This window comes from Conger conger, chromosome 11 (genome assembly GCF_963514075.1).
Source record: "Conger conger chromosome 11, fConCon1.1, whole genome shotgun sequence".
NCBI classification, from domain to species: Eukaryota; Metazoa; Chordata; class Actinopteri; order Anguilliformes; family Congridae; genus Conger; species Conger conger.
This window is the reverse complement of record NC_083770.1, coordinates 11,575,566-11,600,443: the sequence shown is the minus strand read 5'-3', so window position 1 is coordinate 11,600,443 and position 24,878 is coordinate 11,575,566. Positions and strand designations below refer to the sequence as shown.

At 47.6% G+C, this 24,878-nt stretch overlaps 1 protein-coding gene across 10 annotated transcripts; it reads right to left on the bottom strand.

Annotated features, from left to right (window-relative positions):
• Positions 1-8: 8 nt before the first annotated feature.
• On the bottom strand, positions 9-22,199 carry LOC133140627 (kinesin-like protein KIF2A). Of its 10 annotated transcripts, none has more exons than XM_061260696.1 (21): positions 22,008-22,199; positions 18,627-18,721; positions 18,094-18,216; positions 15,854-15,908; positions 14,516-14,680; positions 11,996-12,096; positions 10,945-11,040; positions 10,407-10,461; positions 9,797-9,959; positions 9,388-9,478; positions 8,690-8,753; positions 8,415-8,506; positions 8,119-8,261; positions 7,406-7,610; positions 6,976-7,086; positions 6,683-6,750; positions 5,634-5,747; positions 4,454-4,601; positions 4,064-4,165; positions 3,228-3,363; positions 9-2,342 (listed from the first exon to the last, which is right to left on the bottom strand). In XM_061260696.1, exons 1-21 carry the CDS (start codon positions 22,066-22,068, stop codon positions 2,257-2,259), a joined length of 2,274 nt encoding a protein of 757 aa, XP_061116680.1. In that variant the 5' UTR covers positions 22,069-22,199; the 3' UTR covers positions 9-2,256. The 10 variants fall into 10 exon arrangements, with proteins under 10 accessions (XP_061116680.1, XP_061116683.1, XP_061116682.1 ...); XM_061260699.1 differs by lacking the exon at positions 22,008-22,199 and adding an exon at positions 21,952-21,983; XM_061260698.1 differs by lacking the exon at positions 22,008-22,199 and adding an exon at positions 21,840-21,964.
• Between the last annotated feature and the right edge of the window lie 2,679 nt (positions 22,200-24,878).

Sequence of the window (24,878 nt, the reverse complement as noted above, 5' to 3'; positions counted from 1 at the left end):
CAGACCCGTTTCTTTCCTGTATTTTAATTTATTTGTACCCCTTAGGTATTTGAAAACGTGCGCTCCCATACCAGTTAAACCATGAAAGCAATTGAATCAGTTCGGCGGCTTGGCTGCGAATACCACTCAGCTGAACACAACACTCTCACAGTGTAGCTGCCAAAATACTGAAGTTATAACATTGACAGAACATTCCAGTAGCATTATGAGAACATTTTGTATTACCCGGGGAGTCCCACTGACATTCTAAGCATCAGCTGAATTTAACTTTTAATAAAATAAAGTTTGTATTTTATGTTAGGGAGTGGAAGGAGGTTTAGTACATGGAGAAAATCAAGTACATGAAAAAAAGTGAAGCGCTCAAATTTCTGGTCTCTTAAAATGTACAGAAAAACAAAAACTTCTTGGGAGGTGCACCGCGTTTCGCCTTGCCAAAGATTCAGGGTCTTCATTGATGCAATTCATTAAGTGGCCACTAGGGGCGGGAAACTAAGTTGGTTGTACGCAGTGCGGCCAGTGCAGAACTGTGTACTGAACATAGAAACTCAGTGAGAGTAACAACGAAACAAAATAATCGAAAATATAAATGCCTGGTCAATTATATCACATAATTTGCATGAACACATCAAATTACACTTCGTAAACTTGAAACCAAAAAATATTGACAAATTGCAACACTTATCCTCTGTACTGAAAATTCCCAAATTCCGTCTGCCCCTCCACCGCTCCACCCGCACCAACAGCGGAACGAGGAGTTACCGCAGGCCCGCAGCTCCCCTATGGCACGGCTGCCGCCACCTTGGGAAAGCAAGATAAAAATGCACCAAAGGCAATGACCTCAGTGTCCCCTTATGAGCGTTCTGACTGAAAATGGCTGCCATGCCGCACCCGGGGGGGGGCTAAGCACTGTTGGAGGGCGAGGAGAGTCCCCTCCCGCTTCGCTGTAAAGCCCTTAGTAAGGTGCTATGCAAAAGCAATGGACTGAGTATTAATACCTGGTGGTGACAGGACCGGGAATAACACAGGTGCAGGACTACTTTAGCGGTAAATACCTGGTGCAGTGTCGCTGTAAACACCCAAATGACAGCAGGGTTTAAGGGTGGGGCAGCCTTACTGAGAACTCCAGTGGGACGGCGCGACCCCATACGGGGCGGCTCCATTTCGGGCGGTGTCCCGCGCACCGTCCGCACCCCCGCCTCACCCGTGCACAAAGCAGGCGACGCCCGTATCCAATCAAACAATCCCCGCTTTATTCTGTCAGCCTCTCGGCCAATACATCGGGTGCACACACCAGGAGAACATCTGCGAACAGCAAGTCAGTATCTACGCACTAAACTTTTGTTATTAGCATCGTTTTGTATTTTTCTCTTCTGATTTTTTTCCTTTTCTTTTTATACAAATAAAGTGTCACATGAGGTTGGAAAAAACTTTTTTTTTTTTTTTTTTTTTTCGGTAATAAAAGGAAAAAGGAATGGTTCGGTGTCGCCACGGATACTCGGTGGGGGGGGGAGGGGGCGCGTCACGTACGCGGTATGGCACAGAACGGAAGCGGGGCAGGGGAGAGGGGGAGCAGGGCAGGGGAGAGGGGGAGCAGGGCAGGGGAGAGGGGGAGGAGGAGGAGGAGGACAGGGAGAGGGAGGAACACTGGCCCAGAAGTCGTGTCTATTAACAGTGCTGTGATGGAGTGGGTTTCAGCTGCTAGCCGATACATGCAAATGTGTCAGGACGGTCATACCCTTTAACGCTCAGCCGAAAGCCGACAGTCTTTCACTATACAAATATTTTACTATGTAGATAAAAACAAAACAAAAAAACCTAAAACAAAAAAATAATAAATAAAAGGTGTGGGGTTAAAATGTTTTTTGTTTTTTTTTGTCCTTCATTCCAATTGAAAAGGCAGGAATTCATAACTGGGGTTTCCAAGGTCCAGCGTGTCGTTTTTTTCCCCAAAAGCCTTTTATTTTGATTTCCCTCCACTTTACTTTGTGACAAAGGGCAGCGTGACCGGAAAGTGGCGGCTCTTCGGTCCGATCCCAGGTGACCGGCGAAGACCGCACTGCAGTGGTGTGACCACCGGAGGGCGCTGCTGTGAGTTTTCTTTTTTCAAATTTTGATTGTGCAGGTTTGACGTCTCCGCAGACGATTGCGGACAGGCCGATGGACGTAATCCTTCATGAAACTTTCAGACCCGGGTAGCCCCGCCTTCTCCACGCACAGCGCGCGCCTGGAGGAGGGGTGGGGGGGGGGGGGCGGGGCTCAGAGTGGGCGGGGTCGCTTGGGGTTGATCTGCTTGCTGGCTTGCTCCTCCTCCTGGAGTCTGGAGCGGAACAACTTCACCTTGTCTGCGGGGAGAGAGATCGGGGAGAGAGGGATGAGAGAAGATAAGAATACACCTCCTCCCACAGAGTAAAATACGCTCTTACTGCTTCATTTCATTCATATTCCCACCATGTTCTTGGGGAGGCACAGCTACATAGGGCTGCATTTCAGTTTTACACAGACAAAACGAATCAGGAAGTCTCGGGACCCTGAATTGAACGTTTGTCAATAAAACACAGCTAGGAGAAACTTGAGTGTGTGACTGATTTTTCATATTTACACTCTGCTAGTCAGCACTTCCCCAATTTCTGTGTGCACGCCATTTTGTATTCATATGGTTTCACACATTATCCGATCGTGCAGACTGGTATTAAACGGAGCGGTTCAGAACATAAAGGCTACGTTCCATCTTTGAGGCTTCAGCCTTTGTGGTGACCGAGACCCAAAACATCACAGTGCACTAAACACTACAGCCTCCCATTCTGCTACCTCAACAGTAAAATAAACGAACAAATAAAATACACTAAAAAAAAATACACTAAAATACACACAAAGTTTCTCGGCCTGGGTACAGAATCCTTAACCTCCTAAGACCCGCACTCGTTTTTTGGTATGCATTTTTAATTTCTCTTTGCTATTTGGGCTTATTGGGACCTGATAAGTATAAAAACTAAGCATCATCTTTTGACATGATGTAGTTTTTGAGAAAAATGATGTCCACATATGTGGACTCTCGGTCTTAAGAATTAAGTATTATGGTTGTACAGCCCGAAATGTGGAGTCCACGCATGTGTACGCCAGGTCTTAGGAGGTTAATGCCCTAAACTGAGGGATTAATTCAAGGCCGTAATCGAAGGGTTAAATCCTCAAAATAAAAGATGGGTCAGAATTTCAAAAATGAAAGTAACCTCGGAACTCGGTTAGGATCTCGATCTTCTGGTCCAGGACCTGCTCCAGCTGCGTGGCGTAGGTTTCCACGTCATAATCCACCTCCTCCGTCATCTCCAGCAGAACCTTGTCATCCTCCAGCCACCGGAGTGACTCCTGAGAGGGACCATAGACACCATATATTCCATAGATCGTATCTACAGTATGTTGACTGGATTAGTAAAGCTTCACGGTTCAACAGTAGCAATCCAGCCACCATAGATGCACCTCTAATCGATCATCTACAATAATCCAGCCACAGGCTCCTGTCTCATAGATCAACTACAGTAACCCAGGCACCATAGATGCTCCCATATCATAGATCAACTACAGTAACCCAGGCACCATAGATGCTCCCATGTCATAGATCAACTACAGTAACCCAGGCACCATAGATGCTCCCATATCATAAATGGTAAATGGCAGGCATTTATATAGCGCCTTTATCCAAAGCACTGTACAATTGATGCTTCTCCATTCACCCATTCATACACACACTCACACACCGATTGGCTGCCATGCAAGGCGCCGGCCAGCACATTAGGAGCATTCGGGGGTTAGGTGCCTTGCTCAGGGACACTTCGACACAGCGGGGGATCAGTGGGGGATCGAACCGGCAACCCTCCGACTGCCAGACGACTGCTCTTACTGCCTGAGCCATGTCGCCCATAGATCATATATCAACTACAGTAACCCAGGCACCATAGATGCTCCCATATCATATATCAACTACAGTAACCCAGGCACCATAGATGCTAGATTCTCAGATAAATTACCAGACCACCATAGACTGCAGAACAGCTCCAGATCGGCTCACCTGGAAGACAGCTCGATGGTCCTCCTGCACCTGCTCCTCCATTTCAACCACCTGAGACACGGCCTCGTGGAAGTTGAAGAGCTGTGGGGAGACTTCCTCTTCCTGTGCAGAGAGACACGGGTCATACACACACGCACACACACTTTTTAACACAATAAGAATATCTTATTATATTATATCCATCATGGGCATATAGGCTATCTTTCATTAAGTTTTCTTTAATCATACCTGATGTAGCAGCAGACAGCCAAACATCAGGAGCTGTTTACTGTCCGAAAATGTGTACATATCTCACGTAGAAGCAAAATGAAGAAGCTGGCTGACACGCCCTACGACAGCGGTCATTCTCATTGCGTTTATCGTGCGGCCCTAGTGGGAAGCCTCTCTTACGTTCTGTTCACAGAGCAGCTTGAGGTCGTCCCTCTGGGGGGAGCTCCCCACCCCCCACTGCGCCTCCAGCACGTCCAGCTGGTTCACCGAGTGGATGTTGGGGCGCCCCTCGATGGGCCCGATGGGGTCCACGGTCAGCTCCTTCACCCTGCGGCGGCACCAAACGCAGCCCGTTAATCAGCATTCGATCATTCTATCAGAGGGGGATCTCAAACTCCAGTCCTGGAGGGCCACAGTGTCTCTGCAGGGTTAACTCTAGTGCAGGAGGGCCAGTGTCTCTTGCAGGGTTAACTCTAGTGCAGGAGGGCCACAGTGTCTCTGCAGGGTTAACTCCAGTCCTGGAGGGCCAAAGTGTCTCTGCAGGGTTAACTCTACTGCAGGAGGGCCTCAGTGTTTGCAATGTTTTCTTTCAATCGGCCGTCAATGTAGGACTTGAGAATCAGGCCTATGCGCTCCTAACAAATCATAACACCTTCAGCAAATGAATCCTTAAAGTACCGAAACAACAGACACCACCGTCTCCCACAGCTGGAGTTTGAGATCCCTGTCCTCGAGTGCCGGGACCCACTGTAAAGGTCTGTGTGATGTCATCAAACATCACGAGTGAAAATAAACAAACTTTTGCTTTACATGGGGGAAGCTTACGAGCAAACAAACACCAAAAAAAAAAAAAAAAAGCCAAACCGGTCACAGGCCAGGGGGTAAAACCAAAATCACTGAGCACAAATGGGTGCCGGGAACACGCGTGCGCACATACGTGCCGTCATGACCACAGAGGAAAAACTTTGTGCCAGAAATGAAACATGACTTCATATATAAATCAAACATCTGCCGAGACTTGTTTACAAGCCGAGCATATACACATCCCATACACACACACGGGCGCACACATGCACACGCACACACACGCCCGCACACACACACACAAACACACACACACACACACACACACACACACACACACACAAACACACACAAACACACACACACACACACACACACGCAGCGCAGAGCCAAGCAGGTGCAGCTGAGGAAGGCGCATGCGCACGCACGCGCGCACAAACACACACGCACACACACACACACACACACAAGCGCAGCGCAGAGCCAGGCAGCTGCAGCTGCGGAAGGGACACACACACAACGCTGGTTTGTGTGTGAAATGGTGGAGAGGCAGGACCTGCGTGTGGAAGTAGCAAAGCCATCGTACTCATAGGTGGGGGACAGCTCGGCGCGGCCGCCAGCGTTCTGGGAGAAGGGGATGTCCGAAGGACTTATCCCAAACTCTTTAACTCTAGAAATCCCCAGGGGAGAGAGAGGGAGGGAGAGAGGGAAAGAGAGGGAGAGGTAAAAGAGGAGAGGCAGGAGAAGAGAGAGACAGATAGCTCAGATCAGGACGTACCTGCACAGACAAACACAAACATACACTTGCGCGCACACCTGGTTTTCAGGTAAATCTCCCTAACCCTGATCGGCTCCTGAGGGCAGGAGTGACGCAGCATGATGCAAGCAGCAGGGCACGGTATCGATAGGTTGAGGCACCGGGTTTGGAATCACAAAACCAGCGTGAAAAGGCACCCCAACCGAACCGGCCACACTGCGCCCACGGAACGGTCCAGGTGTGGAGATGAGTTTATGGGGAACAGCTGGTAACTGTTACACACGTGTTTGTGAAAAAGATGATGAAAAAAAAGATTAGGCTCTTCAGGTTTTACAGTACATCTTCTCAGGGCCAGTCTGTAATAGAGGTTCTTTCTCACTGAGTGCCATGGAATTTGACACCCAACTCATGCAGCTTGCAGCCTGATATCGAGAGAGATCGGGGTGAGAGATATCAGCGTGAGAGATCGGTGCGAGAGAGATCGGTGACAGATCGGTGGGAGAGAGATTGGTGACAGATTGATGAGAGATCAAGAGAGAGAGGTCGGTGCGAGAGAGAGATCGGCGGGAGAGAGAGATCGGCGGGAGAGAGAGATCGGCGAGAGAGAGATCGGCGAGAGAGAGAGATCGGCGAGAGAGAGAGATCGGCGAGAGAGAGAGATCGGCGGGAGAGAGAGATCGGTGGGAGAGAGAGATCGGCGGGAGAGAGAGATCGGCGGGAGAGAGAGATCGGCGGGAGAGAGAGATCGGCGGAAGAGAGAGATCGGTGTGAGAGAGAGATCGGTGTGAGAGAGAGATCGGTGTGAGAGATCGGTGGGAGAGAGAGATCGGTGTGAGAGAGATCTGTACCTGTTAGCGTATCGCAGCGTGTTTAACGTGTTCTCACATGACGCCATGCCAGGAGAGATAGTGGCAATCTGCAGGGAGAGAAGAAGACCTTCAAGGAATGCTGGGAAAATGAGTCGAGTGCATAACGCACAGATACTGCACACAGACACGTGCGCACACACACCAGAAAATGAACCATAAAAACAAGGTTTGTTCTCTCTCCCTCAAAATAGTATTCGCCCCATGACTAACTGCCATCTAACATTACGGAGCAGACAGCACACTGATGTGTGCTTATGAAGGGAGGGAGTCACCATGCAGGTTCTGGAGTTCTCCCCGATGAAGGAGTCCCGCAGGACCTGCGTCAGCTTGCTGGCCCTGAACGGGGTGTGGGGCTTGTTCCGCCCCAGGGCCCGGATGCACTCCTGCCCAAAACAAACATTTCACTCAATGCCCCTGTTCATCATGCATTTTCAAAATTACACATTCAGCTGAAAACAAGGGGTGTTCTAAACCCAACCCAGCTGGAGTGAACATAAATTACATGAAACCAGAATTGTTTCGTGGATGGATTGATGATTGGCCGCTTATTCAGCCATTTAACAAACACATTTTGCAAACCAGCCATTGAAACCTAAAGAAACAAAGTGAACATTGGAACAACAATATGATTTTGGACTTTTCCCTTCCCTCCCTCCGTTGGCAGGAAGTCAGCGTGCTGCCCCCTGACCCCTGACCCCTGACCTTGAGCGCCAGCAGGCTCTTGTTGATCTCGGCGCCCTCCAGGCGGGTCTGCCGGTCGGCGCTGGAGGTGTCCGCCCCGCGCTCGTTCCCCGCCAGGTCGATGAGCGAGAACTTCCCGTGCATCTTCCTGTTCCTCCGCAGAATGATCTGGAACACGGCGTGGCTGCGGGACGAGTGGGCGTTGGCCGAGGTCTGGCCGGACGTCCTGGGGGGGGGGGGGGGTGAGAGGAGTGCTGGGGTTAGGGCAGGGCAATTATTTATATATACAAGAACATGGTCACAATAAGTTTTTTTTTGCCTAATGTCTCCAAGCTATTGGGTTATGTGGACAATATTTTTTACATTTACATTTTGTAGTGGATGAATCAGGGACAGTTTGTATCACTGCTGAACTACTACAGTGATCCAGAGAATTAGTGTGTGTGAATCATTAGTAGAGTGAACCAGAGCTTTAGTGTGAATCATTAGTACAGTGATCCAGAGATTTAGTGTGAATCATTAGTACAGTGATCCAGAGATTTAGTGCGAATCATTAGTACAGTGACGCAGAGATTTAGTGTGAATCATTAGTACAGTGATCCAGAGATTCAGTGCGAATCATTAGTACAGTGACGCAGAGATTTAGTGTGAGTGAATAATTAGTACAGAGACCCAGAGATGTAGTGTGTGAATCATGATCCAGGAGTCCAGTGAATCATGTCAGCGGGGTTCACCTGCAGCTGTTTCCCACTTCGATCAGTTTGAGGACGTCTTCGGTGCACCTGACCTCGCGCTCCTGCAGGCCCACCACCTGCACCTGCTGCTTCCCGTCCTCCAGCACCCTCAGCTTGGTCTTGCGGTTCAGCAGGTCGAACACCTGGAGGGGACCGCAAGCCGCCCGCACGGTCACGGGCCGTACCGCCACAGAGGAGCGCACACAACCTGCCTCCCAAGCTGATCCAAACTGCCCGATTACTGTCCCGTCCTCTAGGGGAGAACGTGGGCTAATTAAAAGCACGGTGAAACTTGCCTTCCCGCTGTAGATCTCAAAGAAGGTGGCGTACACCTGCAGATCCAGCTTCTTATAGTGGGGCTTCTTCAGCATGAGAAACACATCCCGCGCTTCAGGAGAGAGGGGGAGGGGAGGGGAGGAGAGGGGAAGAGAGGGGATAGAAGAAAGAGAGAGGGAAGGACAGAGAGAGAGGTTTAATGGGGTCTGGCGCTATTGGTGTAGTCATGGACTCAGGAGTAGCCCACGCGACTTTCCCTGTCCCTCCCTGTCCCCCCCTGTCCCCCCCTGCTCACCAGCCAATGCGTAGATCCCTTTCGAGCAGTCCTGGTTCTTTCCAGAAAAATCTCCCCCCATCGTCTGAAACACACAGACTCAACCTTGAGAAAATCCACGTAAATACGTAAAAACACTGACCATCCATTAACAGCCAGTTATCTATAGAGTAGGAACTTTTCCTAAAATGGCACCTGTTATTGGAGCCTGCTACATACCCACGTTCACTACAATATGTCACTTTCAGGTCCAGATGTTTGACCCCCATATCTTAAGATGTTTAAGTTGTAATTAAAGGTACAATAGGTATGATTTTTGTGTTAAAACATTGTTAAAAGACCATTGTAAATCCCTTCCTATCATTGAAAAAGGCTCACTGACATGTTGACTCACCCTCTGCCTGCGTTTATAGTCCTTAAATTCTGGTTTCAAAATATACAGTTGATGGGCTGGCACTCTGTACCAAAACATCGTATAACTGTACAATAGTTCATTGGTTGAAAATTGGTTCTAATTGCCACAGCCAATGGCGTTTCAACGTCAGCATGTTCACAGAGAAGGGGTGGGATAAACAGTGTTGTGGTTTGAGCGTGTTTGTCGCTGCAATTCCTCTCGACCGTTAGAAGTCCGAAATTACCTATTGTACCTTTAATAAACAATAACAGTAATAGGAACAAGTCTGAAATTACACACGCATGCTTGCATGACAGTGACTCACGTGTGTTTTTCCACTTCCTGTCTGTCCGTAAGCAAAGCAGGTGGCCATTCCCCTCTCGAAGATGGTCTCTACCAGCGGCCTCGCAGTGAACCTGCAGGGGGCGCCACAGAGACAGCTCGCATTCAAATAACCAGCCGTTATTTTAAACTCACATTAAAACAATGGGTGATTAGCTTGCAACTCACCAACCATTATTTTAAACTCACATATTTTAAACTCACATTCAAATAGCCAACCATTCGTTTAAACTGACATTCAAATAACTGACCGTTATTTGAAACTGACGTTCAAATAACTGACCATTATTTTAAACTCACAATCAAATAACTGACCGTTATTTTCAAATCTTTCATTGATATAGAAACAGCTCCCGAGCGGAGAGAGAGAAGAAAAGATGAAAAGCACTGGCCTATAAACCATCTCGTTAGTCGTGGTGTCGTCGAAGGCGTAGTCGAAGCGGAAGGTCTGGTTCTCCAGGTACCGGGTCAGGTCCACCTTCTGTTTGGGCTCGTGCACCATCACCACGTCCTTACTGGGGATGGTGATCACATCCAGGTCCTTCACCGTCAGCTCTGAGGAGAACACATCCATGTTTACCATGAACGTTTACATTTACCATTCACCATATATTCAAAACATTTACATTTATAACTTTTATACATTTGAAGATATATTCTCTCTTAATAACTAGTCCATTTTTGGGTATTTTAGGCTTTCATCGTAATTTTGTTGAATAATTATCTTGGCTTTCATAATCTGCATGTCTTAATGCCTAATTCAGAGTAAAAATAGGCTTTTAAAGGCTACATGTTACTATATATGCTTCATTGGTCTGTACGTCTTAATGTCAAGAGTAAATGTTCAGTTCAAATATATAGTTTTAAAGGGTTTATACATGAGTTGATGATGTCTCCCAGCCTCACGTAACTCGAGACAAAACTTTGAAGCAGTTATTCTCAAAAACATGGTTTGGTGGCAGAGTAAAGGTGTCAACATGGAGGATGCTCAGGTGTTTGTACCTTTTTTGTTGAGTGGCCGTTTCCTCACACACACGCATATCCTGTGTTCTTCAATCTGAAGACAGAAAAGGGGGCATTAATGACCCCTCCACAGAGCTCCTTCCTCAGGATCACATGACCTCTCTAAAGAGCTCCTCCCTCAGGATCACATGACCTCTCTCCTCCCTCAGGATCACATGACCTCTCTCCTCCCTCAGGGTCACATGACCTCTCTACAGAGCTCCTCCCTCAGGATCACATGACCCCTCTAAAGAGCTCCTTCCTCAGGATCACATGACCTCTCTCCTCCCTCAGGATCACATGACCCCTCTAAAGAGCTCCTTCCTCAGGATCACATGACCTCTCTCCTCCCTCAGGATCACATGACCCCTCTAAAGAGCTCCTTCCTCAGGATCACATTACCTCTCTCCTCCCTCAGGATCACATGACCTCTCTAAGGAGCTCCTCCCTCAGGATCACATGACCTCTCTCCTCCCTCAGGATCACATGACCTCTCTAAGGAGCTCCTTCCTCGGGATCACATGACCCTGACACTCACCAGGTCAGCAGTGCTGAGTGGTCGGTAGTCCAGGCTGGCTCGGAAGTCTCTGATCATGTACATGATCTCATAGTTGGGGATCGTCGTGTCAACTTCCTGTGAAATATTAAATAACAAGAATGCATTCATTCTTTAAGTTGGTATCCAGGTTTGCAGGTCAAACCTGGGTCAAATGTATAACTGCTTTGGACTCAAATACCTATTAAATGCTCTCAAAAAGTGCAAACCCCACCTTCTGGTCCTCTTGGCCACCTCAGCTGCACCAGGGAAGATCAATTGAGCACAAAAGAGCATTTCAATCACATTTGAATCCAAAGCGATTGTGTGTTTGATGCTGGTCTGGTAAAGATGAGCAGGTATACAGGTGTAAAGGTGTAATGTTGAGCAGGTGCACAGGTGTAAAGGTGTAATGGTGAGCAGGTGCACAGGTGTAAAGGTGTACAGGAGAGCAGGTGTGCAGGTGAGCAAGTATACAGGTGTGCAGGTGTAAAAGTGTAAAGGTGTAACAGTGAGCAGGTGAAAAGGTGAGCAGGTTTACAGGTGTAAAAGTGAGCAGGTATACAGGTGTGCAAGTGTACAGGTGAGCAGGTGTAAAGGTGAGCAGGTGTAAAAGTGAGCAGGTATACAGGTGAGCAGGTGTACAGGTGTAAAAGTGAGCAGGTATACAGGTGAGCAGGTGTACAGGTGTAATGGTGAGCAGGTATACAGGTGAGCAGGTGTACAGGTGTAAAAGTGAGCAGGTATACAGGTGAGCAGGTGTACAGGTGTAATGGTGAGCAGGTGTACAGGTGTAAAAGTGAGCAGGTATACAGGTGAGCAGGTGTACAGGTGTAATGGTGAGCAGGTGTAAAGGTGAGCAGGTAGACAGGTGAGCAGGTGTACAGGTGTAATGGTGAGCAGGTGTACAGGTGTACAGGTGTAAAAGTGAGCAGGTATACAGGTGAGCAGGTGTAAAGGTGTAATGGTGAGCAGGTGTAAAGGTGAGCAGGTACACAGGTGAGCAGGTGTACAGGTGTAATGGTGAGCAGGTGTGGGCGGGGCTCGGGCTCACCTGGGCCTTCTTCTCCCTCAGCTCCTGCTGTTGCAGCCTCCTCCTCTCCCTCTTCTCCTGGAGCTTCTCCACCTCCTTGACGCAGTTCGATTTCCTCCGCGCTGAACCAGAAAGATGTCTTTAACGACAGGGGCACGGCCTGCTGAAGCTCTACCTCTCACCCTCTACATCTCCCTCTCTCTCTATATATCTCTCCATCTCCACCTCTCTCTCTACTGCTCACCTCCCTCTTTCTCCATCTCCCCCTCTCTACTTCTCCCTCTCTCTTGCTCCTTCTCTCCATCTTCATCTGTGGTTTTAAATGTTTAAGTAAGTGGGATTTCTCTGTGATTACTGATGTCAGACATTTCTGCCAGTCACCCATGATGCCTTGTAAACAAAGCCATGTAAATAACATGGTGGCAATCTGAGCTGCACATCTGTGGTTGTTTGGCCTGTAAATTGGTTGTTTGGCTCCTTGCTAGCTTGGGAGCAATTAGCCAACACACCAGTTTCAGATAGCTACCATTTTAAAAAAACAAAAACAAAACAAAAACAACTTTTGACCTTTGACCTGAAATTAGCTTGTGGAACACAGTCAGAAAATGTGGGTGTCAGGCCAAATGTGGGAGAGCTACCATGTCCAGGAATTTTAGCTTTGGAGAAATAGACAGAGCTCCCCCTACAGGCAAGCTGGCACACAACTCCACGTGGAAAACTAACTAAAGGAACATAGTGCTTGGGCAATGTCAAATCTATGTGAAGCACATGTTTCTGTGTATGCAAACGTGATGCCATATACAGTAACTACCTGAAGAAAGGCAGCGCCTAAAAAAATCCCACTTTTAAAGGAAAAGCCAAATTACTCAGTGACTAATCTTGTTCACACTTACACAGTTTACAAGTCACTCAAAACAAATAGTTAATTTTGGAAAAGAGAGACCCCAGCACCAACAGGAGGTTATGGTTCGAATTGGAGAGTAAGAGTAAGGGTAACCCAAAAACACCCCTCCACCGCTCCAGCCCATCTTACCCCAGGGGAAACGTACGCCCTTCAATCAGGGATCTCAAAGCCTGGAGGGCCACCGTGTCTGCTGGAGTACTGTACATTTCAGTGCTTACTTTAAGCCTTTAAGTGGAAAAAGTCAGCACACCTTGTTTTCAAAGCCTAAATTGGCTGAAAAGAAATCACAAAATCCAGCAGACACTGCAGCCCTCCAGGACTGGAGTTGAGAGTCTTAGATCCTTAAAAACATGCACCAAACACAGCAGCTCTGCCCAGGTAGAGCAGCTGTCCCAGGGAGCAGGTAGAGCAGCTGTCCCAGGGAGCGGGTAGAGCAGCTGTCCCAGGGAGTGGGTAGAGCAGCTGTCCAGGGAGCAGGTAGAGCAGCTGTCCAGGGAGCAGGTAGAGCAGCTGTCCCAGGGAGCAGGTAGAGCAGCTGTCCCAGGGAGCAGGTAGAGCAGCTGTCCCAGGGAGCAGGTAGAGCAGCTGTCCCAGGGAGCAGGTAGAGCAGCTGTCCCAGGGAGCGGGTAGAGCAGCTGTCCCAGGGAGTGGGTAGAGCAGCTGCTCATGCTGTCTGTATGTCTGGTTATGTTCAAAGCAGTGGGCAGACTGTAATCCTATCTAAAGGGGAAATTCACCCAAAGAAGGAAATGAAAGTATCTTTCCATTTGCCCATTTTCTTTTTTTGTGTCTCTCAATGCACCAAAAGCCTACATAAAAAAAAAACCTCAACGGCAATGTATCTTTGCAAATAATGTCATTATTACTTATTATTACTCTGTTGTACTTGCAACTGTTAATATCTCAACCATGAATTTTGAAGCTGTTCTGTACTTTAATAAAGTAATATAGCTAACAAGTTGCTATATTGAAACTACAAAAAAAGTTCTGCATTCTGCAAATGTCATGACACCACCACTCGTGTTTCGTACTAGTCCCCCTGCACGAGACTTGGATATACAGTTGGCATAGACCCACAGAAATATGGGTCCAGGTGAACAGCATCCAGAAAACACATCAAGCCTAGGAAACTTGTCAAATCTCAGTGAAGCTATCCGGATGAATAGATAGTATCCTGGGTATGTGGAAACATGCTATAATTTCATTTTTGAGTGAACTGCCCCTTTAATCAGCTCTGGTGCTGGGTCACTGTGCTCTGGTCCACAGGCTGGGCTAAAGAACAGCCTCTTTGTTTCCCATCATACCCCTGTCTCAGAGAAAGAGAGAGAGCGAAGAGAGAGAGGGAAAGAAGGGAGAAAGAAAGGAAGAGAGGACAGGGACAGAGAGGGAGGTAGACAGAGAGAGGGGGAGAGAGAGAGGAGAGAGAGAGGAGGGAGAAAGGGGGAGAGTAGGAGAGAGAGACAGACAAAGAGGGTGGGAGAGCATGTCCGAGCACCTCATCAGAGCAATTTGTCCTCTGAAAATCTAATTTTAAAAAACATGCCCCGCTGCTTTGAAGGATCTTCCAGAAGAACAGAGAGAGAGAGGGGGGGTCCCAGCGGGCAGGCGGGAGGGCGGGCGGGGTGTGGGGTACATACAGGAGACTCGGTGGGCCCCGAGTGCTGCTGGGGTCTGTGCGGTCCGGGCGGTGACACTACCGTTCTGCTGGGCCTGGGCCTGCGTCTGCGCAGACGGGGGCGGCTGCACGGGCTGCGCGGGGGGCGGCGGGGCGGGGGGGTCGGGCCGGGCCCGCACGGGCGCTGCTGCGGGGGAACGGGGGGGCAGAGAGGGTCCTCTTTCAGCGAGCCGCCACATGACCATCACATGCAGAACCTCTGAAACTTTCAGCTTCATACTGCGTTTTGTTTTGTCGGGCGAGCCGGGTCGAGATGGAAAAAACACGCCAGGGCACAAAATTTTAAAGGTCCATAACTTAAGGCAGTGGCGTCTTCGGAGCGATACCAAAACAATAAACCCAATTAAAAGATTGTTTTTTTTTAGGGTGATGAAGGATGTATGCAGTAATGGAGGAAACCCCGTTTGAAAGGTGGAATAGTCCACAGTGGCGATGCTGGAAATTGCAATCAGACTCTTCCATTATAGATTATAGGGGTGCTACAGGTATGAAAAGATGTATGAAGTTAGGATAGTTAGGAAGTGTTGTAAAAACATAACCCACTGAGTACCATAGCTAAATCCTTCTAGAAAGGTTGATTAAAGGTGCAACTTCAACATATCTAAAGCAGAGGGTCGGGCAAAATGTCTGAAATTTGTTTCCAGGGTTTAAATATGCCAAAGATTGAATATTCCATGGGTCATATCTCAGCTGTTATTAGTAACATGCTCTTTACACAATGAGAACACGCGTTGAGATTACTCATTTGCAAACATTTAGGGCTTGTATTTACAAAGTTATGCACCTCTAAAAATGACATTTCGTGCCGTGACACATTTTTCATTGCGAGACCCAGCGAACTTTAAATGTCTCAACCGGCAATATGAAGCTGAAATGTTATCATTATTGTCGAATAACAAGCAGAAGAATAAAGTAATCCAGACTCGCTGTGGTCCTTCCGGATTTGGCATGGAATAGCCCACAATCATGCAGCATGCATTAACACACACTCACACAGCATACATAAACACAGACACACACACACACACACAGTATACATAAACACAGACAGACACACACACACCAACATGCAGCATACATAAACACACACACACACACACACACACACACACACACACACACACACACACACACACGTACGTACATACACACACACAGCATACATGCAGCATCCATAAGCACACAGCATACATGGACACACACACACACAGCATCCATGAACACACACACAGTATGTAGATCTGCAGATGAGGGCGTAAATGTGAGTTTTACTCTGATGATGTCAGAGACATGGCCTCACCTCGGGCTTCTCTGGCAGGGGTCTCGTTCTTGGGGGGAGCGATGGTCCGGCGGTTCTGCAGAAACATTTATATTAAATGACATTATATTAACGGCTCTAGAGCCAGCAAATTAACTTCTCATATGGAACTCAGTTTATGTTTCCTATAAAGTCACTATAAAGTCACTGTAAAATCATCTTCAGCACATATTGTGGCTTGCACGGGAATATCACACACTGCTAAATGTTTAAAACGCTTCAAATGAACGCAAAAAAAAAAAAACCTTTCCAAAATGTCACGTTTGTGTACATTTTGAAAGGCGTAGGTGTATACGGGTAAATATTTATTTGATTCCACAGCAGAACCTGTTTTCGGTTACGCTGAAACGATCGCAGCTGCTCTGTTTTCCGTTACTGTTTTAACAACAAGCGGTGAGCGAATGCCTCTTCTCCCCCAGAACCGCAAACAAAAAGCCATCTCTGTCAGCCATTTTCATCCAGAAGCTTTTCAACACAGGATAGCCACAGCATAAATCCGTCATAAACCTGTCGATGTCATCGCACTTTTGCGAAACAGTGAGGATATAACCGCCTCAGGGTAAATTCACATGCATCACCAGTGACTGGGCTGATAGGAGCAGCCATTTCCCTCATTTGACACTGCTCTATACCGACTGTCCATTGGGCAAAGGGCTCAAGCGCTCAGACTGCGCTGACTGTTGACTGGACATAAGGCACAGACACTAAGGCCACACTGACTGCTGATTGGACAATGGCTCAGACACAGCCACACTGACTGCTGATTGGGCAAAAGGATAAGGCACAAATGCAGGTGCAATGAAGCGAAGCTGAAGACACTGTTGTGTCACAGCTGTGACAAAACAATGCGTGCGCACACCCAACCACCAGGCCAGTCTAATACTAATGAAAGGGAAGACTGCATAAGCCCCCTGAATGCTTTAAACTTCCAAAAACGATGCCAATCGAACAAGCTCCAAATCTGCCAATGACACGCGGACACGCATGAAGCCAGCGGAATTTAGAATGCAGCTGCCTGATGATGTCACCACCCCCGGGGCCGGAGACGGCCAGCTGGGCGGGGCCCTGCGAGAGTGACACGATCCCTCATAGTCTGACACGCAAGTCCGTCTCCTGCTGCACACCCTGCCTGACCTCAAAACCCTGCAGCGTGGCACTGCCAGGAGGGGGGTGGGCCAGGCCGCTTTCCCTGGCAGCAGCAGACCGAAATTTAGGATTGCTCACACACGCAAGGGGGGTTGGGGGGGGGGGCATCCGGAAACATCCGCCGCAAGCCGCAGCGGAAGCAGCTCAGCCCTCTGAACAAAGAGCCCGAAATGAGGGAGTCTTTCCCTCCCGACCGAATCCCCGCTCGCTCTGCAAACCGGCGGGATCGCGGCGGATTCCGGATCGTTCCGAAATCCCGACGGGAACGCCGTCCCTGCGGCTGCACCTGGATGTTTCCGCACGACCGGAGAAGGACACGTTCCACAACACTGTGGAGGAGGGGGGCGTGGCCAGCACCCGGCACATGCCCTGCCTTCTGTATAGTATCCACGGCAACGAGCACTGCCTAGCAACAGGTGTCACCAAATGTTTATTTATGCAAACGCAATTTGTATGCCCAGTACTTAAGGGGACCGGGGTTAACCCCTTTAGACACTGTCTTTCCAAGAATTCCTGCAGACTGGCAATATTCAAAATTAAAGAATAACAATTCGTATTTCATATGCTCACACATTTGGGTTAGTAACTTAAACCTGACAGGGTTTTACCAGCATCTAAATATATAAAGTCATTAACATTAATGGCATTTGGCAGACGCTCTCATCTAGAGCGACGTACAGTTGATTAGACTAAGCAGGAGACAATCCTCCCCAGGAGCAATGCAGGGTTAAGGGCCTTGCTCAGGGGCCCAACAGCAGCGCGGATCTTATTGTGGGTACACCGGGATTCGAACCACCGGCCTAGCGGGTCCCAGTACCACTACGCTACAGGTCACTTCCATTAAGATACAGTGAGGTCCATAATTACTTGGACAGTGGTACAATTTCTGTTCTCTTGGTTCGGTACTCCAGCACACAGGATTTGAAATGAGACGATGAACATGAGGTTAAAATTGTACCACTGTCCAAATACTTACGGACCCCACTGTATGACCCAAGGCAGGCACTGATGATGCAGTGTTCTAAATTCCGCTGGGTCAGGGTTCCACCACGGCAGCGGGTGAGGGGCGGGGCTACCTTGGCGATGCGGGGCACCTTGGTGGCACTCTGAGCGGGAGGGGGCGGGGTCTCGGGCGTGATGGCGATCTCCTCGTCGGGGGCCACATTAGGGTTCAGGGAGAATATGCTCTCCAGGTCGATCTGCACCGAGAGAGAGCGAGAGCCGGTCAACAAACGCACACAGTGACTGCAGTAGTGTGGGGAAAACTGGCAACTACAGAGCCAAGATGGAGCCAGCACCACCACAGTTCCTGAAACAGGGAAGGAGACAATTAGCCTGCAAATCACTGAGCTTCAATACAGGCACAACTTTCAATATTAAACAAAGGACTAGTTGAGTATCTTGTCCTTGCACAGACTATCTGTCATTGTGCATGAGTTGAGAAAACAAAGAGCAGCCTGTACAGGAACTCTTTAGACTGAAAAAAAGAAGACCAAAACATCCCGGGGAGTGCATTATCTCCGCCCCATCATCTTTGGCTGAGTGATCATTGGTCCTCTGTCCTGCAGGACACACCCTGATTGGTGGTGCTCGATGTGGGTGGAGTTACCTCTTTCCCTTTGGTGTCTCCATTCTCGAACCACTCCACCGTCACGCTCTCGTTCTCCTCGTTCATGGAGGTGACCATCGCCTGGTGTATCCGGCCTGTGAAATAGCACACGCGTGGCTGCTTTTTCAGGTGGTCATTAAACGCCTATATCACACACACGATAAGCAGGCAGCACAAGGGGAGTTCTGAGATCACCTGACCTCACCTAGGCCCTGTTACATGAAGCAGGATCACTGAGTTAGCAGGATAACTGAAACCTGGAACCTGGACTGAAGTAAAAAGAGCTGTTCCAGGCCTGACTCAGCGCAGCTATCCAGCTAACTCAGTGATCCCGCTTTGTGCGACACCCCCATTTCACCAAGTCAGGGTTACAGCTTCAACCACAGAACACAGCTGAAGCAGTTCATCCTCCTTCATTAGGGATAATCAAATCAGGCCCTCAAATCCAGATCCAGCCCTGGTTTTCTTTTCGGCAGGGTAATTAACTGAACAAATTGTGCTCCTGATAGGCCCAACTGTTTTCACACCTGAGTGTGGAAAACCAGCAGTTCCTCAGCCCTCAAGCACAACGATTTCATGATCCCTGTCCTACACTGAGCACTTGGTTTTACTCAATGCAGTTATCCAGTCAACTCCGGAAACCTGCTTTGTGCAACAGACCCCAGGTTTGAAGCTGGTCTAGCTGGTTTGAAACTGGTCGAGCTAGCAACAAGATGGTTGGGATAGCAACCGTGCGGGAAAGACCATGTCCAGCTGGTAGGCAAGCTTGGTACTGACAACAGACCACTGCCAAATTTCAGATAGTATCATGCTAGAGCAGAATCAGGCTCCAGGTCAACTCCATCTTAGGCTGGCAGCAGGACTTTCCACCAGGGACACCAGCCACAGGGCACAGCTTCCTGCCCTGATATACCCCAATCCACAGCAGGCCCCACTCTCCCTCCCTCCCTCCTTCTGGAAGGACAGCCAATATCACAGACTCAATCAAACCCTCTGGAAATGACAAATAGCACTCAGCTACAGTTTATTAACAGGGTGAGGGGCAGTCCACCTTGGACGCTGCTGAATTGGGTTTCTGGGGGTCAAGCCAGTGGAAACTCCATCCACCCTCTATGCGACGCTTACAATGCGAACTCCTGGCCAATTCAAACCAGCCAATAGTCACTCACACAGTTTTAAGGCTTTGTGAAACGCAGTATTAGTTGACTCAGGGTCAGTCGACAGGCATCCGCTTAGAGAATACGGTGACTCAAGATATCCGAGCAACAGGTTTAATCATGCAGGCCACCACCAGCTGAGCACAGACACAAAATGAATGGGTTGCAATTGACCTCAGTGATGTGAACCAGAGTACTGTACGTGAGTTGGATGCGATTCATTTTAGGAATACCCACCGTATAAAGAAACTCGCTAATGTACGTTTCTTTGTCGTAAAACTTGTAGTGAATGGCCGGCAAACTATCGTAACTCAAATTTCCAAAAACAACAATACAGTTCATTAAGGGAGCAGACCTTCTAAATTTCATAGCCTCTTCAACACACGCACACACGCGCACACGCGCACACACACACACACACACACCTCCATTATCACCTGGGCCTATCACAGGCAAAGCTTTGACGGGATGAGCCTGACGCACATGAATTGGGGGCGAATCCATTCTTGATATTGCAAACAAACCACTGAAATGTCCCCAAAACCTATTGCTAGAAGCATTCTGTCCATCCCGGTCTCCAATACTCTTACTCTTCCTACATTATATGGTTGCGTTCGGAAAATCACCTTTTACTTTAAAACTTTAAAAGGGGAAACATGCAATGTTTTCCAGTCTTTCTCATTAAAAATTAAGAGAATTACAAGAGCAGTTCAGACCATCATAGTGTCTCATCGGCTCAGGTGGGGCTGCCTAGGGAATGAGGAATGAGGTTTATTTCCTAGATATTATCACAGTTCAGTTCACTTGTCCGCGTTGGCCCATGCAATCACTCGGAAGTGCAGACAAGTCCGATGGTTTCCTGTGCCGTCATTGCTTATGTCATTTCTGTGTGACGACGCATCCAGGTGCTTTACAGCTGGACCAAATGACCTTTACCTCTTACTGCCGTTTGAGTAAAGTTACCAACATGCTAATTACAAAGGTCACCAGGAAGTATATTATTTACACAAAAATAAAAGCCCTGCGTGCATTTATGCCACAAAAAGGTGTTCCAACGAAGCAAAGGTTCCCGGCCACTTGACAAGTCCTGTGGTAAACTGAGGGAAATTATTTTTTTAGCGTGGCAAATTACGTGCGAATGATGCCATGCACCAAAATGTAACCCTGTACTAAAAACACACCAATGGTTAGCCCTGAAACAGCCTACAATTCTCATATTTTCAACCATTTCTAATATGCTGAGGTGTCTTAAACCCTTAAATGGTAGGAAACGTAAAAGGTAATCCACTCGAGTTAAAGATGTTACTTCATCTATTGAGCTAAGGTAATGATCAAGATCACTGGCTGTTTCGTTAGTATTTGAACAACGTTTCTACAATGGTCGAAGAATGCCACATGTTAATCCTTATTTAAATGGACCAGACTTCTCATTCAAAGATCTTCTTCGTGTCCTCAGATCTGATTCTTCACGCCCTAGCGATGCACAGGATCCGTGTCTAGCTACATTTTTCAGCATTGCCGAGCTGCTGCCAAATAGGGGCCCTCCATTCAGAGCACACAGTTACCGGCTTGCACATGCGCCAATAACACTTACCGTCAACTGCCTAAAAGTGTCCCATTTTAGCGAAAGCATTCATTAGCTACTATAGTCAAATATCTATTCGGGTTGTTGAAGAATGTTCAGCTGGTCTGTTACTGCCGTGAGCTGGATATAATCAAAACGTATCTACCCAAAGTTGTACATTGCTAGTTCGTTAGCTACGTTAGTTCTGATTGATAAGATGTGAGGTAATGTAGTAAGATAGCTTGGTCTAGTTTTTAAAAATCAACAAAATGTTTTGATATGAGATATGAGCAAAACTCTAATGAAGTTATGGGTGTAATGCATTGTAGCCCACTGGAAGTGTTCAACCGAAGTGACGTTAGCACGAGATGCGCGGAGTACAGACTGGATAAGGGCGTTACATAAATTCGGGTTCACACGCCAGAAACTGGGTGCTTCTGTGTTCGCTTTCAGCCCAAGCAGTGAGCGGCTAAGCTAGTTCGGCTTGCATACCGCGTTAACAACGAACCAGACAGCGAGAGAATTGAAATAGTAAGCCGGGGATAAGCCTGTCTCCACCCCGGGTCACTGCAGCTGCGCCTCGCCTCCAACGGCTGCTGCTCACCACGGCAACACAAAGATCCTCAAACAAGTCCGGGTGTGAAAATCAATGCGTCTTACCATCGCTCCGTTTTATTTCCACGTAAATGCCGACTATGATCTTCCCGAAATTAGCCGCCATGCTTCATGAGTGAATTATGTTGATAGGTAGCTGCGGAGTTAGAAGTGTTTTTATTTGAAATAAACTAAGCCAGTTGCCCTACGCTGCCGAAACCGGGAGGGGGCTACAGGAGAGAGCAGCAACTCAGGGCGCCTGCGCGGAACGCTCACCCTACAGAGCATCACCTCGATATCCTTAAAGGCGGAGACATCATTTTGCCGACAAAATTGAACAGGCCACATATTTTAGCCTGTGGCGTTTATCTTTTCCACAATGACTTCCTAAGGAGGATCTCTAATAAAATACAAAACTCCAATTAAGTAAATGTCAATCCGATGTATTATTTTAACGTTTAATTACTATGCTGGATATAACTGGAAGAGCCCAATGTGTTTTTCATAGGGGTGTGTGATGTAGCTAAAAATTCAAGGGCCACTTGTTAGTCATGAAGGCACAAAGGGGACCAGGTTCAACCTGGCCCCTCCGTCACATAATGACAAATGACCAATCGGAGGCGCAATTTCCTCATCTCACCAACAGCAGCAGCACACACTCAAATCTGCATAAGATCTGGGCCCTGTTTCACAAAACAGGATTACTGAGTTAGCAGGATAAGTGCACTGAGTAAAACCTGGAACCCTCCCAAATCTGGAACTTGTGGAGTGAAGTAAACAGTTAGCTGTTTATTGAGTTTTGTGTATTTTATAGGTGTGTAGTTTTTTATAGTTTGGAAGAGAGAAGTATTCCTCAAACTAATACAAAGGGTGAATTTGTAACTGTTATTTTAGATATGGTTTAAGGATTAAAGTGGGCTTTAGTTAAAATGATTCCTGCCTTTACATTACATTACATTATTGGCATTTGGCAGACACTCTTATCCAGAGCGACATACAGTTGATTAGACTAAGCAGGAGACAATCCTCCCCTGGAGCAATGCACGGTTAAGGGCCTTGCTCAAGGGCCCAACGGCTGTGCAGATCTTATTGTGGCTACATCGGGATTAGAACCACCGACCTTGTGTGTCCCAGTCATTTACCTTAACCACTACGCTACGCCGCCCTATATAATATTTCAGTTCTAAGAGGCAAAATAAGCGGAGAACAGGGTTTCCGCCTCCACTAAATGACGTGGCATGCAGTGACCACTCGCTGTGTGAAAAAATACAGGCCTTTACAAGAGAGAAGAGGAGAGACTGAGAGGGGGAAGAGAAGGAGAGATAGAGAGGGGGGAGAGGGAAAGACAGGGAGGAGGGAGAGGAGGAGAGATAGAGAGAGGGGAGAGAAGGAGAGATAGAGTGGGGGAGAAGGAGAGATGGGGAGAAGGAGAGATAGAGAGGGAAAGAGAAGGAGAGAGATGGGGAGAGAAGGAGAGATAGAGAGGAGGGAGAGAAGGGGAGATAGAGAGGAGGGAGAGAAGGGGAGATAGAGAGGAGGGAGAAGGGAAAACATTCAGAAAGCTGTGTCTGTGAAGCAGATCAATTATGCATCCTGCCTGGGAAGGAGGAAGCAGAGACATCCCAGCAGGACAGAGCTGTGCAGTTTAACCCTTCATGGGTTCGTCTGAAGCCTGAGGCCTTCCCACCCGGCCTTCCTCCTGAGAGAAGTGTACAGCATACAGCCTTACAGATACCATCCGAGAAGAAGCACTGCTCACTCAATAAAACGAATACAATTACATTCAGGCATGATCTGCATACAATTCAATTTCAGTGTCATACTCACCAATACAATGACATTTAGTCTAAAGTATTCATGTACTATGGTGAGTGCACTGGAAATATACTCATATTTGATGACAAAAAACAATAAACTGAAAAACATATTTTGCTAGTGTTTATTGAGATATGAATTGCCCAATCGATATCGTTTATAAGGTCCTTCGCAGCAGTGTTGTAATACCATCATGACTGAGTCAGGGATCGCAGTCCATCGATGTTAGTTGCCCGACCTAACGCTTAGCAAGCAAGTTTATATTGCTTTCCATCATTTGCATCAGCGGCCTCGATCGCACGGAGTGGCGGGGGGCTTGTTTTGATAGCGATCAACGCACGAGCACATCAGTCAACCGGCTTTGCACGTGGCCTCTTGACACAAAATGAAAATCAATGAGCGCCAGGGACGTTTGCAAGAGAGCGGCGGGTGATAGGTGGCAAATATCAGAATCCGAGCTGTACTGTGAACCTCTGAAAAGACTGAAGCTAGCGCGGTAGTAATTTTAAATGTGCTTTATAAATAAATGTGCCTTGACATGGCTTGGCGTGGTGGACGTAAGACAGTGGGATACTATTTATTTAGACTATGACCGTCGAGTCCAGAGTAAAAGAACAGATGGCATTTTCATAAAATCCATTCATACAGATGGATATTTACAGCAATTCAAGGTTAAGTGCCCTGCTCAAGGGGACACAAGCAGTATATTTTCATTTCCATGTGTCGTGGTTGTCAGATAGAAGTTATGCTAGGTGCAATTCTGTTTAAACAGGGCATTGTTTGAGGTGTGCAATAATTCCTGAGGAATCCTGCTGGCAGTCATGCAAAATAATGGTTTGTATATAGTGTTTGACGTTATAAAACACCATAGCTCCCTGCATTATTCATTTGGCTGTAAGCCGTTCTTGCCACAAAAGAAAAAAAAAGTTATCAATAAATAATATGCAAAAAGCATAGAGCATGCAAAACATTTTGTATTCACCATACTCAACCACAGAACGCGAAGTACTGTACTTCAGTGGTGCCTTTGTGTTTATAATATCCATAGACAACATTGGGCGTCTCAGTACTGGAAGTCGTTAACTGGACTGGATACTCTGAACCGTAAAATCACAAAATTAC

What these genes read in the sequence shown, in the direction of transcription:
- LOC133140627 (XM_061260693.1), bottom strand. Translation starts at nt 20,287, where the DNA reads ATGGATTCGCCCCCAATTCATGTGCGTCAGGCTCATCCCGTCAAAGCT. An exon ending in AGGTGCCCCGCATCGCCAAG is followed by an intron (nt 15,909 to 18,093) that starts GTAGCCCCGCCC and finishes ATGTTTCTGCAG; the next exon opens with AACCGCCGGACCATCGCTCC. An exon ending in GAAGTGGGAAACAGCTGCAG is followed by an intron (nt 7,611 to 8,118) that starts GTGAACCCCGCT and finishes CCCCCCCCCCAG; the next exon opens with GACGTCCGGCCAGACCTCGG.